Source organism: Mesocricetus auratus, unplaced genomic scaffold (assembly GCF_017639785.1).
Source record: "Mesocricetus auratus isolate SY011 unplaced genomic scaffold, BCM_Maur_2.0 Super-Scaffold_100714, whole genome shotgun sequence".
NCBI lineage: Eukaryota > Metazoa > Chordata > Mammalia > Rodentia > Cricetidae > Mesocricetus > Mesocricetus auratus.
Genome location: NW_024429270.1, coordinates 9,903,520 through 9,921,072, shown reverse-complemented (window position 1 = coordinate 9,921,072; position 17,553 = coordinate 9,903,520). Strand labels below are relative to the sequence as shown.

General features: G+C 50.7%; 1 protein-coding gene across 2 annotated transcripts in view; it reads right to left on the bottom strand.

Annotated features, from left to right (window-relative positions):
- Window positions 1–17,424, bottom strand: part of Cdh5 (cadherin 5) — a 38,848-nt gene extending 21,424 nt beyond the window's left edge. The window contains exons 1-3 of one of the 2 annotated variants that reach the window (XM_005078647.4): window positions 17,270–17,424; window positions 10,124–10,273; window positions 7,370–7,592 (exon numbers count right to left, since the gene is read on the bottom strand). In XM_005078647.4, coding sequence (XP_005078704.1) covers window positions 7,370–7,573 — 204 coding nt within the window. In that variant the 5' untranslated portion in view covers window positions 7,574–7,592; window positions 10,124–10,273; window positions 17,270–17,424. Of the gene's footprint in view, window positions 1–7,369; window positions 7,593–8,272; window positions 8,403–10,123; window positions 10,274–17,269 lie in introns of those variants that run through there. The other variant, XM_040740760.1, reaches the window with a different exon arrangement.
- Between the last annotated feature and the right edge of the window lie 129 nt (window positions 17,425–17,553).

Genomic DNA, 17,553 nt, shown 5'->3' with positions numbered 1-17,553 from the left:
AGGTTGTGTCAGAATTGTTGATTTTAAAATTTCTGTTTGAGTTGTTGGCTTGAGTTTCATTAAAAAGCAATTAAATGAATTTTATCTTTGAATTAGAACAGAATTTCCAAAATGGCCCTAAATATACAATTGCCATTTTGTGCTATGTTTTTATGCAAAGCAATGTTCTTAATCTGGCTATTATAGAATAAAAATATCGAACCAGGGTTGGAGACAAAGGCAGGCAAAGGTTTATGAGCTTGAGGCCATCCCTGTCTACACTGTGAGCGCCAGGCCAGGCTGGGCTAAAAGTGAGGCTCTGTTACAAACGGATAAACAATATACCAACACATCTATTCTGAAAACACCAAATCCAATGTGCCTTATGACTACAGTGTCAGACATTCAGCCAAAGCCTTGTTTTATTTATTTTGTGTGTGGGTCCTGTGTTTGTGAGCTGGGGTGGAGAGTGGGTATACATGCACTGGAGGAAGAATAAACATCTCCCAGCCCTAGACTGAGTGCCAGGAAAACAGCACTGGGCAAAGATGTGCTCGCCACTCTCGTGGATAGCAGGGATGTACGAATTTCTTCCTCCAGTGCATTGACCCGCTCCGTATTATAGCTGGGGTGTGGATTCAAAGAGGCTGACATGGTGACGTTTCAATGCTGTCAGAAGCTTTCTTCTCACAGATTGCTCTTAAACTGCTGAATTCACCGACCTCTCATTGTGTGTGAAATCCCACTGTAAGGGTCAATCCTTGGAATTAGAGCGGGTGATTTTTGATGTCGGTAACAATTTGATATGGTGAGAGCATTCATCACTCATTTGGATTGTCTTCAAGCTCTTGGAAGATGGACTCTTGTGTGTGGGTCATATTTTCGAATTGGACAGTGAAGTTACAGACACTGACACTGCCTCCCCAGAGGACAAGCTTGGGTCAAACACCTCATGATAGGCGGTTAGTTCAGGCTAGCCTTGAACTCTTACTCTTTCTGCTTCTGTCTCTTGAATGCTGGGATGACAGGTTTGCACAACTATGCTTGATGAAAAGTTTTTTTGTTTTGTTTTTTAGAGACTCAGAGCCCAAGACCAGGGTTAGCAAACTGTGACCTGGGTGATGAGCTTTGTCATCTGACCTCTCAGGTGGGAACCTTGAATGCAGCTTTAGCTGATTATTCCCTTAGCCCTGAACCCGCAGCCTTGGCACAGGGTGGACTTCCTAGTGATTTCTACTCTGCAGAGCAAAGTGTGAGAGAAAACGAGCCATGATGTTCGCTGCTGCTTCTACCACAGACGAATCTTCATCACAGCCATCATTGCTCTCTTTTGCTCTCCTGCGTCAGGATCACCTGCCTCCAGCGTTATCACACATTTCCCCAATCACCACTGTTAACCACCTTCTCCATCTCCTTACCGTCTCTATCATCACCATCATTACCACAACCACCACCTCCTCCTTTACCAACCACCACACCCACCTCCACCGATGGATTAACATCACCACTGTGATCTCTGTAACGGCCCCCACTCTTGTGGTGGTTTGACTAGGAATGGTCCCCAGAGGGTCTCACATATTTGAATGCTTAGGGAGTGGTGTTAGCAAGTGTGGCCTTCTTGGAGTAGATGTAGCTACGTCTTGGGGGAAGTATGCCACTAGGGTGGGCTTGGGGGTTTCAAATAGTCAAGCCACGCCCAGTCTCTCCTCTCTCTCTCTCTCTCTCTCTCTCTCTCTCTCTCTGTCTCCCTCTCTCCCTGCTGTCTGCAGATCCAGATGGAGAACTCTCAGCTACCTCTCCAGCACCACGTCTGCCTTCCTGCTGTCAGGCTTCCCACCATGATGATAATGGACTGAACATCTGAACTGTAAGCCAGCCCCAATTAAATGTCTTCCTTTTGAAGAGTTGCTGTGGCCATGGTGTCTCTTCACAGCAGCAAAACATTAACTAGGGCAGCTCTCGTCCCTCCTTATCCCTTTCACTAATAGTGCGGCTTGAAAGCGAGATGACTCCCATGGGCTCCTGCATTTGGACACTTAGTTCTCAGCTGGTAGCAACATTTTATAAGACTGTAAATCTTTAGGAAGTAGAGCCTTGGCCTGGAGAGATGGCTCAGTCATTAAAGGCTGGGATCCCAACCAAAAATATAAGGAAGTAGAGCCTTGCTGGAGGAAGTGGATCATTAGGGTGGGTCTTGAGATTTTACAGCATGGCCCTGCATCCTGTTCAGTCTCTGCTTCCTGACTTGAGAACACATCGTAACCATCTTCCTCACACTTAAGCCATCATGTCTTCCTTGATGTGATGGACTCTATCCTTTCTTATACTGTGAGTCAGAGTAAACCCTCCTTTGAGATGTTCCTTGTGGGTTGCATTAAGGAAAGGATAATCACACTATCATCCACAGACCCAGAGAAGTCATATAAAGAGGAGAGGTCTGTGGGGGGGGGCACCTGGCTCTCCCTGGGAAGGGGAAGTGGAATACATTTTGTGGGTGGACTGGGGGCAGGTAGGTATAGAACAAGAGGGATGAGGTTGGGGAGGGAAGGAAGGAGGGAGAGAGTACAGAGAGAGACAACTGGAATGGGTGGGCATTTAGGGGGTGATATGGAAACCTAGTGTAGTGAAAATTTCCTGGAAGCCCTTCCTAGTAATGGAGGATATGGAGCCTGAACTGGCCATCTCCAGTAACCAGGTTAGGCTCCCCGTGGTAGGACATTTACACCAACCCAGCCATAAAACCTGTGGCCCATAATCTGCCCTGCCTGAAAGATGTGCTGGGGCAATGGCAGCTCAGAGCTTGCGGGAGTGGCCAACCAATGACTGGTCAAATTGAGGCCCAAGTCACCAGAAGGAACCCATGCCAGACACACTGCCTGGATGGTCAGGATCTGGAAGTTGGATACTTCAGAGACCTAGGGTAGAATTAACATTACTGACAAAAAAAAGTCAATGAAATTCCTAACGATACTTTGCTATACTCGTACATCAGTGCTTATCCCCATAGTCAGGAAAGAGGCATCATCCAGCAGCTGATGGGAGCAGATGCAGAGACCCACAGCCAAACACACCAGGCAGAGCCCAGCGAACCCCACAGAAGACGGGGAGGAAGGATTATAGGAGCCAGAGGGATCAAGGACACTAGGACAACAAGGTTCACAGAGTCAACTAAGCAGGGCTCACATGGGCCCAGAGACAGACGTGGCAACTACAGACCCTGCATGGGTCTGCACTAGGTCATCTGTATACATGCTATGGTTGTGTACTTTGGTGTTCTTGTAGGACTCCTAATAGTGGGAGAGGGGGTGTTTGCTTGTGGGACCCGTTTCCTCCTACTGGCTGCCTCCTCTAGCCTTGATATAAAGGTTTGTGCCTAGTCTTATTGCATCTCTTTATGTCATGTTTGGTTGATATCACTGGGAGGCCTGCTCTTCTCAGAAGGGAAATAGAAACGTAATGGATCTTGGCGGGGAGGGGTGGGGAGAGAAGGCTGTAGTCAGGATGTATTGTATGAGAGAAGAATAAAGAAAAAGAAAAAACAAGAAAGAAATGTGAAAGTAATACAACTGACATTGTCACTGTCACAGTCACTGACACCACCACTCATGATGACAGAGACTCTGTGCCTTGGCCTGTGGTAAGGCAGTATATCTTAGTAGAAGAATGTGGCAGAGGACATTAGTTCACTAATGACATTCAGGAAGCAAAGAGAGAGAAGAGGGGTCAGGGTCCCCAGATCTCCTTCAAGGGAACATCCCTAAATGATCTAGCTTTCTTCTCCTAGGCCTCACTCTGAAATATTTCATCATCCTCACTGGGACTATAACCTTTAGCACATGGTCTTTAGGGAACACATTAGTACATACTGTTTTAATTAATTAATTAATGTGTGTGTGTGTGTGTGTGTGTGTGTGTGTGTGCGCGCATGTGTGCACATACATCAACCTCAGAGGCAATTTGTGGAAGTTGTTTGTTTCTTTCTACCATGTGGGTCCTGAGGATTGAACTCAGGTTGTCAGACTTGATGACAAATGCCATTGCCTACTGAGTCATCTTTCTGGGCCATAAGCAAGCAAGCAAAACAAACAATTAAGTTTTGTGTGCATGTATGTGATGGCAGGCATGTGTATATTCTCCCCTGCCACATTTGAATTCAAGTTGTCGGGCTAATACAGGAGTACCCTCATCGGCTGAACCATCTTGCCAGCCCCGAATGATAACATTCTGGCTCTTACTACCAAGGGTTCATGTTTGTCTCTCAACACTGTGAATTTAACCCATCTGCAAGAATCCCTGCTGTAACTACACTTCCTGCATTGCTCACAAGAAGTGTCTTCTGGGACTCAAGGAAGCCTTGGAGCCTTTAAAAATGAAGGCCAAGCTACACACTACAAGACACAATGGTACAGGACAAACATTCCTGCCTCATAAGGGGAAAAGTGTTAGTTGCCAACTTGACTGAATCTGCAATCACTCATGAGACAAGCCTCTGGGCTCACTTGTGAGGGACTGTCTTGGTCAGGAGAGCCCATGGGCATATCTTTGAGGGATTTCCTTGTTTTTAACTTCGAGGGGACTACCTACCAGTTGCGAGTGAAACTGTTCCCTGGGCAGAGGTCCAGGACTGTACACAGAAGAGAAAGTGAGTTGAGTAAACATCCATTGTTTTGTTCTTGATTGTGGATGTAACAGAACCAGCTGCTTTAACCTCCTGCTGCCTTGACTTCCTCTCCATGATGGACTGTACCCTTGAACTGTGAGCCAAAACAAACCCTTTCTCCCTGACATAGCTTTTGTCGGAATATTTTATCACAGAAAATATAAAAGAAAACTAAGAGAAAAAGGAAGAATTGGGCTCAAGAAGGATGGAAATCTAGCATGGAAAACATGGAATCTTATAGTTCCATTTCTAGCATCTAGGGTACAAGATCCAAAGGGCTTAGGGAGCTGTCCCTGTGACCTATCTGTTTGCAGTCTCTATGGTATCTCCCTTGATCTGGCTCTATTTCTGCATTTCTGGAATATCTCACTTTTTGGAATCTCTATTAGAGATTCACCTTCATTCTCACAGATTTGTAGACCATCTTCTCAAGGGATGCCTCAAGGACTCCAAACCTATCATGCTATCTGACCTTCCAGTTTTCCTTTGAAATTTTGGTAGAAACCTCTGTGACCCCACAACTGTTACATCTGTGTACCCACACCCCACACACCAATATCACGAAACTGATATCCAAGTACAATCCTGGCTCCACAAATAGCCATGTCATCTCAGATCATGAGCATGGTGTCCACTGTGTACATGATGGGTTAAACACAGTGGAGGGAATCCCAATCCCGGGGAAATGATTCCATAGCCAGTCCTGTGAGTGTAGAGTGTTCTGGAGCTCTCTTCTTAAACAAGTCTTTGGACTTGACATGGGTGGTGCCTTGCTGATTCCTGAGGTACCCTAAAGGCATCTTTCCTATCATCCGGTTGTAAAGCATTTGGTTTATTTTTAATGCACTAATTTAAAGGCTCACAACTCAGACCATGTCCTTAGTCTGTGTAGCATTGAGCCCGTGAAAGTGAGAACAACATGGTGTAAAACCCATGGCAGAGATAGCCTGTTCACCTCATGGTATCTGGGAAGCAGAGCATGTGTGGTGCGGGGTTGGAGTCCCAATATCACCTTTGAGTGCACACTACTACTGACCTCCCACTAGACCACAATAGCACCATAGGTTGACAACAAATTTAGCACATGACCTTTGGGAGATAACTTAAGACCCAAATCATCACCTCCTCATTCAGATCACTGTCACCATAGCCACCACTTCCATTATCTCTGTCACTACCGTGATCATTGTTACCGCCATCATTACTGCTGTTACTCCCATCATAGCTTCCTCATCTTCCCTTTCACTCTCACTAAGGTGTCACCATTACCACGTCATAGGCCGTCATCACCATCGCAGCTATGGTCACCATCATAACCTCCCTCACCTTCCCTTTTATTAAACAGTGATGGCCACCACCACCATCACCTTCACTCACTGCTGCCACCATTGCCACCACCAGCGGCATTAACTCCCTCACCGTGCCCTTCACTATCGTCATGGCAATCTCCATTACGACCTCACGATCACTGTCTTTAGTATCTCCTCCTTTATTATCGCTGACATTGCCACCACGACTATTATTATCCATTATCACTACCTCCATCATCACCCCTGCCATCACTGTCACCAACACAGCCACTAACTCCCTTACCTTCTTTAAGACCGCCGCTGCCACCAGCGCCTGCAACGCCACCGCCACCCCTTTAGCGTCCTCACCTTCCCCGTCACCACCACCATCACCACAATGACCGTCACTACCCTAACACCACCAGTAAGTTCAGCGTGTTATTCTTCACTGTTATTATCATTGCCACCCTTCCCACCACCACCCAAGCTGCCAACATCTCCATTACCGCCAGCGTTGCCACATCGCCACTCCCCCCACTGTTACCGTCACCACTACCAACACTATGGTCACTCTCCACCCCCTCCACCACGACTAGCTCCCCCAGTTTCCCATTTTCTATTCCAGTGCTGTCATCCACGTCACCTACTGACTTCTTCCCCTCCCCTCCCCTCTCACCATCACTGCCATCATCGTCACTGTCACTGCCATCGAGGCCGCCATCACCACCACCACCGCCATTGTCAGCGCCACCTCCAACTCCCCCACCTTCTGCTATGTTTTGAACGAGAAACGTCTCCCACAGGCTTGTGTGTCCCCACGCTTCATTACTGGGGGAGGAGTATGGGGCATTTCGGAAGAGGAACCTTGCTGGAGGAAGTATGCCACTGGGGGTGGCTTTGAGGGTTTGAATCCTTGCCTCGTTTACTGTCCTCTCTCTGCTTCCTGTGCTAGGTGAAGTGGGACCAGCCAGCTTCTTGTGCCTACTGCCACACTGCCCCTTCCCTTCCACGATGGACTCTGTCCCTCTGGACAAATAAGCCAGAAAAAACCTCTTTGTTGAGTTGTGCTTGGCCACAATATTTTGTCACAGCAGCAGAAAAGTAACTAACACACCTTCCATTTTACCATTACTACCATTATTACCATGGCCACCACCATCGTCACCATCCCAACACTGTGATCGTTAACTTCATCACTCTCAAAATTACCAAAGATTACCACCGCCACCGCCATCATTGTCATCACTCTCCTCTTTCCTATCACGACTATCAGCACAGTTGTCACCTTCACCGTTATCGTCACCATGTTCACCACTCTTATCTTTGCTGCTGTCATCCTTCAGTGACAACCACTCCTGTAGTCATCACCATTTTTGCTACAAAGACCATGACTATGGTACAGTTGTGGATAACTTCCATCACCCAGGAGCCCAGGGCTTACCTTTCCCACATAGTGGGGCAGTGAGGTATTTTTCTCTTCATCTATATGCATTTGGTTCCAAATCCAGTCTCTCTTCTGGCGGTGGTGGACAGGCAGCATGTTGGGGGTGTCTAGCTGGGGAAGGCTAGGGCCTGCCATTGCTGCCACTTCCAGCAGGCCCAACAAGATGCCCAAAGCAGCGGCCAGTTCTGTTAGCCTCTGCATCCTTCCAGGAGGAACAGGTCTGGGGAAAGCGGATAAAAAACATCAGGGTATAGCGGCCACTGTCCTAGGGTGGTGAGCAGCTCACTCTAGGAACCAAAGTTTCTTTGTTTCTCTCCTCCTTTATCTTTCATTCAGATGATGCCAGCAGAACCAGACTCTGGTCTAAGTGGGGAAGGCAAGCCCAGAAACAATTTCTCCTTACACCCACATAAGTGGGCATGAAAGCAGGCATAGGGGGATGAGATTCCCCAGGAGGCTGGGAAGGACACCTGTAATGCCAGAGCTCATGCGGACACTCAGATTATTGCTGTTTTGCAAATGAGGGAACTGAGGTGCAGAGAGGTCAGCTCCACCTTTGGTTAAATAGTGCAGGTGAGAATAGAGCCCAGACATCAACCACAATCAGTCACTGTCATCTCGAGCTCACTGTTTGCCTGTCTCTGTTCCAAGCCCGTTAGACACTCTGTCTCATTCAGTCTTCCTCCCAACTTCCAAGGCTGGTGCAATTGTGACCCTCCAAACCTGCAGGTTTGGAATGTGGGGCACCCAGAGATCAAGTCCTGCCTCTATTCTAAGTTTCAAAACTGGAAAATTTCCGTTGCCTTGTGGTTGATGGTGGAGGCCATCTCCTCAGCCATCACCATGGCTTCTCAGCTCTAACCTCCCCCGCCACCCATCCCAGGTCCCTTTGTCACTGACCTGCAGTTCCTAGGATGGTATGGGGGAAGAAAACGTGTGCCTGGAGAGGGTCTCAGCTCTCTCCTTCAGGGAGCTGGAAGGCGTGGCCTCCTCCCAATATTGAGGGAAGAGGTGGACCCTGTGCATCACTGGAGATTTGTAAACTCTAGTAACATCATCTCTGGACCACTGGCGCCAGGCTGGCCTCAGCGAGGGCTGGGCTGTCTGTGCTGACCTTAGCACCCATGGTTCCTACCCCTCAGCTCCTCCAAGTCTGTCCTAGGAGGAGGTGGACTCCAGTACCCTGGAACAAGGCCCTGAATACAGGTGCTGTGTGCCTAGGGGAGGCTTTCTCCCCGCCGACCTTGACTTGCTCAACCATCAACAAAAGGGTCTGCCTAGAACATTCTGGGGGCCCTTAGAGTAAGATGCCAGGCAGAGGAAGACAGTGAACAAAGGGGGTGGGGGAGGGTGGGGGAGGCAGAAGAACTGCCCGGAATCTGGTCCTGACTGGGGGGGTGGGGGTGGTAACATGATCCTCTGCCTCCACCTTGCAGGCACAGCTATGTGAGTCATTTCCTTATTTCCTTCTTTGCCCCGGGAGGGACTGCCAAGCTTGGGTTTTTCTGTTCCCCCCCCCAAGGAAGAAGCAACTAGGAAATGGGAAAGTAATACAGTAGGAAGTGAAACAGAGAAGGAGGGCAAGAGTTCTCTGGCCTGGGGTAAGCAGAGGGTGAGATCCTAAACTCGTCGCTGCTGGGGGTGAGCACATCTGGGACTCTGGACTCCACTAGTCCATGGAGCACAGCTGCCTGGAGCTGTTTGCCACACTGGGACCAGCAGGAATCGAAGACAGTGGCAGTCCCTTAGGGAGATGAAGCTGTGAGGAGGAAGTACCCATCGGAGACCAGGAGGCCATGGGGAGCCTTTCAGAGATGCTTTTATTGTATTTTGTGGCACTGGGGGGCGGGGTGTAACCAAGGGCCTCCTGTATGCTAGGCAAGGGCTCTGTCACAGAACTACACTCACAGCCCCGGCAGGAAATTATTTAAGGCCATGCCGGAGTCAGTTCTAAGAAGGCCAAAGGGAGGAAGAGAATTTCAGGACACAGCACCAGCGGGAATGAAGCCCTGATTTAGAAGGACAGATACCATGTCTGAGGAACCAGGGATGTCCCCTGGGTAAGGCAGAAATGAGTAGCAAGGGCCAAGGCACTGGAAAGGGTCTACATCAGTGTAGTAGGTAAATGATGTCCTCCATATATCCATGTCCTATACATTGAACCCAAAAGGTTACCTTATACAGCAAGAGGGACTGGGCAGATATACTTAAATGGAGGAACTTGCTTGAGGCTTGAGATGGGGAGTTGATCCAAGATAATCCCCAGGGTCTTTTGAAAATAGAGGCAGGAGAGTCAGATTCAAAAGAAAGTTGGAGTTAGACCTGGTGGGACAGGCCTTTAATCCCAGCTACTTAGGAGGCTGTGGCAAGAGGGTCTCAAGACCAATGTCTTCCCTGGCTACAGAGTGAGTTCGAGGCCAGGGTGACCTGGGGAGACAAATAAGGATGTAGTTCAGTTGGTAGACTGCTTGCCCAGCCTTGGTTTTATCCCCAGCACCATGCAAACGAGGTATCATGGCACATGCCCATAATCCCAGCATTTAGAAGGTGGAGGATCAAAAGTTCAAAGGTCACCATCAGCCACATAGGATGCTAGAGGCCAGCCTAGGGCACATGAGACCTTGCCTCAAAAATGAAGTGAAATAAAATGAAATGTAGAGAGAGGGTTCAGGATGTGTTTCTACAGCAGGGCACTTTGTCTCATGTGAAGGTCTGGATTCCAGCACCACAGAAAGACATAGTGAGACTCACCTGAGGTGCTGAGAGACCACCAACTAAGTGACACAAATGGCCCTCGGAGCTGGAAGAGGCCTGGGCATGAGTTCCTCCTGAGGCCTGGAGAGGGGTCACAGCTCTGAGTTCAGCCCTCTGTGATCCAGTTCAGACTCCTGGCTTTCTGAGCTGTAAAAAAACGATACATAAATAAATATATGTGCTGTGAGCCTCGGATTTGTGGTGGCTTGCCACCATCATCGGAGGATTATGGCCTGCTTATTGTGCTTGTTTCTGAACACAGTCCTTAAGTGGCACATGCCTATAATACCGGGACTTGGGAGGCAGAGGTGGAATGACCGCCAGGAACTTGAGGCCAGTTCTGGTCTCAAAAGAGCAGCAACAATACCCCATCCAGTCATTTCCTGAGCATTTGTGTAGATCATTTTGTCTCCCAGATCTTCTCTCCGTCCTCACCAACCTCTGCTCTGGACCACAGAGTTTCCCCTGGATCTCCTAGCCTCGGCCTTGGCCTCTGACTGTGTTCAGCCGAGAGGTGTCCATCGGGTGCTCTGGTTATGGGAGGAGGGAAGCAGGCCGCTTCTTCCCGTCCCTCTGGTCTGCCTGTCTCCTTTACCATTACCATTGCAGTCTCTCTCCATCCTGTCAGCTCCTAGTGGGGCAGCATCTGCGGGATTTTGCCTCTGGGCTCTACAAGTGTCCTCCCTTTTGCCCCTTCAGCCCTGGTGATGACAGCTCCCCTCCGTTGCTAGTGTCCTGGTACCTGCACATGCTGTGTGGCCCCTGTGCCCCCACTCACCCCCACCCCGTAGCCCTTGCTGGACATCCCTTTGTAGTGCCCACACTGTACATTGAGTTTCCTATGGGGACTTTGTATGACACAAGGAGCAGACATGGTTTCTTTACTGGGACCTTTTGGGATGAGTGAAGGGTTCCTAGGGCTGACAACCATCATCATTTATGTGAGGACATTGCTATATTGTACTTCAATGAAGCACAGTTTACTGGCTTGTAAGGGACATTAGCCTGTTGGTGGGCTTTGGTTGACCTCTGTCTGTGTCCGGCAGAGGCTTTGACGTGAACCCTGGAAAGAAAGCCTGTGGCCCGCAAGGTCACCCATAAGCTCCCCACCTCTGAGTAGGAATGGTCTTTTCTGTCACAGCATCCTTTACACCAGGGGACAGGGGGGTCTACTCACTCAGCTCTCTAGTCAGTCAGCTGTTGGCGAAGAGGCAAGGCCATGGAGTCTGGGCCCTTGGGAGGTAGAATTTTGTAAGGCCGTCTCCTGCCCAACTCTGGAGCCTGGGGTGTGGGGTGGGCTGGTCTCCTTGAACATGCTATCTGATTTAAACCTTGCTACAACCCTTCAAGGCAATTACCAATAGTCCCCTCTGCAAATGAGAAAGGGTTGGCTCCATGGAAGCTGAGACTAGAATCACCCTTCTTGTGTCACCTCTAATTCCAGCAACACTTACTTATCATAACAGTTTTCAGCCCTTGGCTTCCACAGACAGCCCTCCATTCAAAATTTACACTCTCCCCAGCATGTCCAGGGTACGGAAATTCTCATTCCCATTTCACAGATAGATATTCCTTGCTATCCAGGAGCTGTGATGATGCCCCAACCCTGGGGTGGGTCCTGTTCATGCTTTGAGATAAATTCACAAAGGATGGCAGTGTCTGCTGTGCCTTCCATCAGGCTAAGAATGCCATGAAGATCCCCAATTAATGCCCCAGTGTTGAACATACTCAGAGCCCAAGTAAAGGGACACTTGAGACCCTGAGAACCCAAGTATGACTGAACTTAACTATGCCCTTATAAGGATCTTGGAGGCTTTTGGAGTCTTCATCTAGAGTGGCCATGGTTCAAGGTGCCAGAGACAAGATACCCAGGCCAGAGCCTGGGGACTGAGAGGTGGTTCTGAAGGCCAACCTGCGTGGGCATCCGAGTAGGATGGGACAAAAAGGCCCAGTGGCTCTGTCTGCTGCTCTCCGGGGTCCCAAAGAGACCCCAAGCATAGTCCTAGCTATGAGACCTTAACTCTAGGACCTTCTATTCCCACCAGCTTGATGCTCTTTCCTGTCTGGGTCACACAGCACCACTTCCCTGCAGGAAGCTCAGAGAGTGCAAGGTTACACAGTCACTCACATACTAGCACCTACCTTATATAGGCTTTTGCGTCTGTGGACCCATGGGAAGGCAGGCACAAAGCCCACCATATACAAAAACGAGAAGTATGCTGGGAGAAAAGGATTTGAGAGGCTGCGAGAGGCCGTGTGGGGAGGGACAGAACTGGCATGCTGCCTGAGTCCTAGGAGGGAGTCCTTGGGAGGTGAGGCAAAGACCCCCTTTCCTTCGTCCTTAGAGCCCATCTGTTCCTCGGACTTGGCCTCAGAGGGGCTGTGAGATGGACTCAGCCTTGAGTTCTACAGATTACAGGCAGAAGGAAGGCTTTGGGCACCGCTGTGGTGGAGCTATGGAGGAGTGTCTCCGGGGCTTCCAGGGACTAGGTTCTGGCTTTGTAGCTGAACAGATGTAGGAAATTTGACTCCAGCTAGAGCCCCTCAGCGGGGCATAAGGCCAGTGTCTTGGGTTTGTCCTCCCCTGGCCACAGGCATCTAATCCTTAGTGGATTCTAGCTGCCAGGTTCTGGCTTTGGGGAGGCTGCTCACTATCCTGGAGGGCTCTGGGGGAATAAGGAAAACTAACAACTAGCTAACTCTCTCTCTCTCCCTCTCCCTCTCCCTCTCCCTCCCTCCCTCCCTGCCTCCCTCCCTCCCTCCCTCTCCCTCCCTCCCTCCCTCCCTCCCTCCCTGCCTCCCTCCCTCCCTCCCTGCCTCCCTCCCTCCGTCCCCCCCCTCTCTCTCTCCTGTATAAGTTCCCAATGGCCCTGCATGTAGGCATGTATCCTACAAAGGTGACTTCTGTCAGGTCCTCTAGTCTCTGTGGTCTGCGGCCTTCAGTGAGGACAGGGGCTGGACCTGGCAGCTAAGTGGAGCCCCAGGGAGGGCCTCTGAGGATGGAATTCTCAGTCCCACCCCAGCCCCCTGCAGACTGTGGACTCCAGCCTGGAGGCCTGGGTCAGGGATGAGGGGCAGGGCAGTGGGCGGAGATGGCTCAGAACATGTAAGGGGTGTGCCTGTGTTCGGTGGTTTTGCAGCCTGAGCTCTGTGTGTGGCCCTGGGCAGCTTTTGCCTTCTTACCCCACACTTTGAGCGTCAGCTAGGACAGGAGTGGATCTCGAGGTACATGCGCCCCTTCCCCTTCTCCAGTAATTCCTATATTGTCTCCTGGAGGGCCCATGTTTACAGCTGGGTTTTGTCATTGTGGATATTGGGAGGGTGGGAGGGTGAAGCCAATCAGCTATGAGCTGGCCCTTTGGGGCTTTGTCCCCGTTTGTAGCTTAGTTTAGCCCTGAAACCTTGTTCCTTGGGGTCCCAAACCTGCTGCTTCCCTGGGGCTGTCTCCTGGCTTGGCTTGTGACTTGGCTACCTTCTGAGTCTCCCCTGCCTAAACTAGCAGAGTATGTCCCCTGCCAGCCCCTCCAACTCTTCTTCTGTCTTCCACCCTCCTCCCCTTTCCAGCCACGAGGAGTCCTAGAGGTTTCTAGAATGTCCAGTGCCTGCCCTATACTCAGCATGCTGGGGTGCACTTCCTAGCTTTGTTCCCTGGGTAACTGCAGCCTCAGGCCACCTCCTCCATGCAGTTCCCTGATTGCTACCAGTTCTCAACCCAGCCTCTGCTTCCTAGCCTGAGCATTCTGGGTCCAGGTCTGGAGTGCGGGGTGTGTGTGTGAAATGCACCTCCCCACCCCATGACTCAGTCTCCCACACTGAAACTGCTTCCAGGTCTCCTTCCACTTACAAGATTTGAAAACCAACATGCGTATTTGCAGTCAGCACCTGAGTTGGTCAGAGCAAACACAGTCTGTGGTTTAAATGAAAAAAAAAAAAAAGCCCTTACTCTTTATCCCAAAGAGCCCCCTCTAACAGCCACCACATTGCTGATCCCACTAAGATCTGATTCTTTAGGGCAACGAGATCATCTTTTGTACAGGTCCCCAGAGAGGATGCACATACCCCTGAGCAGAGAGCCTCTTAAGCCATGGCTGCCACACTAGACCTCACAGACTGCTGCCACTCACCTCTTCCCACGCCCGTGGCAGACATCACTAGTCAACCACCATCGTCATTCCCCTGAATATTCAGCACAGCTTTCAAGATGGGGACTTCCAATAGGGCCAGATCTTGTCTGCAATTTGAAACTGATTTATGCCTGGTCCTTGAGAGCTAAGTCATCCATACTAGCTCTCTGTCTCCTGTGGGGGAGGCTCAAGCATCAGGCAGAGGATGCCCACCCGAGGGAGACTTTCAGCCCCCTCTGAGCTTCCTGACTTTGGCTGGGGCTGTGGGGACAAGAGTGGGACATCAGAACAAGTTCCGTATGTTTGTCTGTTGGAACCTGTCCTGTTGCTGCAACTGCATCTGTAGTACAGTAACAAAAGCTGAATGGCTAGACAGGAGGACTCGAAGAGGTGAAGTCCAGCACAAGGGTGCGGGTGTCTTGCTCTGCCTCTGCCTACCCGTCCTCTTTCGTCTAGAGCTATGCCTTCCCCTGGCTGCCTCACATCTCACCTCATTTCCTGGTCTTGCCTTAGACTCATCTCCACGCGCGCCGCTCCCCCCACCCCCAGCCCCATTTCTCCCTGCAGGTGTGTGTGTGTGTGTGTGTGTGCACGCGCGCGTCCCTGAGTGGGCTTAAGAGCCATCCTCTGTCACAGAGATGGGAGACTGAGGCTGGGTTTGCAGGAGCTGTGCTAGTAGTCTTCCTAGAATTCCCAGTCCCTACTTTTCCTTCAAGAAGCTCTCTGTAACTTCTCCTCTCACTGCCAACTTAGACCAGGGTTCTGATGGGTTTATTGCATTTCCCCAATAGCAGTAGAACTGGCCTATTAGGGCAGTCCCCAGGACCTCTGGGCTCCTGGTTCGTCCGTCTGTACACAGGCTACTGTGGTGAAGTCATCTGACTGTCTCTTCTCTAAACTCTGATGTGGAGGACAGCTATGGAGTCAGAAGACTTTATGTGACCTCAGGATACCTGCTTAGTCCCTCTGGACCTCAGAGGTCCCCATCAGCCACATGCGAATTATTCGTGTCAACTGAGGCATGAAAAAGAGTTGAGAAAAACAGCTAGAAAAGGTCCACTCAGCTGGTGGCGTGAGTTTTTGCTGGGATGCCGGTTTGTGTCTGCCGCCTCTGAGGCAGCCGTGCAACTGTGAGTCACCTCACTTTGGGAGAAAATAGTGTGGCCCTTCAGGCTTCCTGCCCCATGTCCGGCTCTTGTTTGGCTGCACAATGGTTGGGCTGAGACTACAGGGTGAGCAGCTTAACCCCTTCATGGTATTCGGAGCGTCTCCCAGCTTCATGCTCTGAAACTTAGGATTGGCATGGGTCCCCCGAGGCTCCCTTGGGATCCCTGGGTACGCTCCAGTCCAGAGATGGCTGGGCTCAGGCCAGATGCGGGAGATTTTTGTGACTCTCTTACCATCCTGAGGACAGATAATTGTTCTGGACTGTCACAAACCTTCCTACTACTCAGCCTCCATGCCCTGCTTTGAAGAACCTAGAGCCCACCATCCTCCCAGACCCTCCGATCTTTCTGCGGTGTCCCTGTCACCTGTTCACGGAGCCTTGCCTACCTACCTCGTTCCTCCAGGGGTTGATAACAAGTTCAGGCGCAGCTGCCTGAAGGAACTTGCAGCTCTTCCTTTCATATGCTGGGGACCCCCACCCCCCGACAGGAGGTGAGGAGGGGGATTGTACCTGTGCTTTGGGATTCCAAATCTTTGTGCTATTCACAGTCACCTACTGCTCTGGGACAGTGGAGAAATCCATCCCTGATTCCCTGACTGTCTGCCTCTCACTCACTATGAGGCATTTCCCCCCAGAGCCAAGGGTGTAAATCACTTGTAAGGACTATGAGGCTGTTTCCTCCACTTCATGTTCTAGAAGCCAGAGACCCTGGGTAGCCACAGGTGCCAGAACCAGTCTGTTCTGTGGAGGGTGAGCTCTAGGTTCAAATCTTCATCCTGATTTGTCCCAAAGCTCGGTTGCTTTCTCTGAGTACAGAGAGAATCTATCTATCTCCTTGGGACTGGCTAGCAAGCTCGGGAACCATTGTTTTGGAGTAGTCTTTCTGCATATACCGTCTCCATTTCTCACCACAGATGGTGAATAAAATCCCACCCAAATGTCCTCCTCTCCTAATGAAGGTTTGTAGACCTTAGGTAACCGTCCCAAGGCCACACGGAAGTGAGTGGGTGGGGATCAGTGCCGAGGGTCACCGTCTCTAAGTCCAGCTTTTGGCTCAGAGGTCCTTGTCTCCAGGGCTTTCCAGGGACTTGACTGAGCTGCGTGGCCAGCTTACCAGCACTAGGCCCTGAGTATCTGGTACTGGGGAAGAAACGGCAGGCTGCCTTCCTGCTTGAGGCTACCAAGACACAAATCAACCCCATGAGTTGGGGGGAGATGAGGGAAGAGATTTCATGAACAGGACCCTAAGAGCCAAGAGATGAGCCTCATATTGTCCATCTGGAAGTGAAAGACACTGACAGCGGCCATGAGTGCCCCTTTCAGCCCTCCAAATCCCACCCCAGTTCCTTGAGGAGTTGTGGGTGGGGACGATGGGGGGGGTGGTAAGTCAGACTTGGTGAATCTTCTCCTTTAGCTCTGTCCCCTGGGCAGAAGGCAGAGCTACTCCCGATAGACAGGGAAGCGCAGAGCTATTGTTTGCCCATTCCGTACAAAACAGATCCCACTCAAATCCAAGGCTCAGACCAGTCCTCTGCCCTGGCGTGCTGGGTTACCCTGGGAATCCTGTCCTCTTTGAACCTATTATCCGTAGAAGTTTCAGGTCACTGGAGTGAGACAGTTAAGACTACTCGTCTTCCTCCCATACTGGCTCTGAGATACTCGCGTGTCCTTGCACACTGAGAGGTATATATTCCTTAGCCCTACTCTGGCCCCAGAGGAGACTCAGGCCCTGGAGAGACTGTTGTCCCCTGGGAGTCCCACAGCAATCATCCTCCATATGTTCAAGCCAGGACTCTCCTAGTTTGGGCTCAACCGGACAGGGGAAGAGGGAGGTTTGGGAGCCTCACTTACCGTGTCTGTGAGCTGAAGACTCTCCGCTCCTCAGTCAGTCTGTCCAGGGTTGAGCTTTGTGTAGAGCTCCGCTGATTGCCTCAGGAGGGGAGAGGGGAGCCACACCCAGCCTGGGTGGGAGGCAGGTTTTCCAACTGGCCCTGGCCCACTTCCCCTCGGGATGGCTTCCTGTTATTTTTCCTTTGTGAGTTGCCTGCAGATAGGCAAGCCCTATGGTGGGCGGCCTCAGCCTGGTCAGCCTCTGTGGAGGAGGCCTTAGGCCTGCCTCGGGTACTTAACTCACA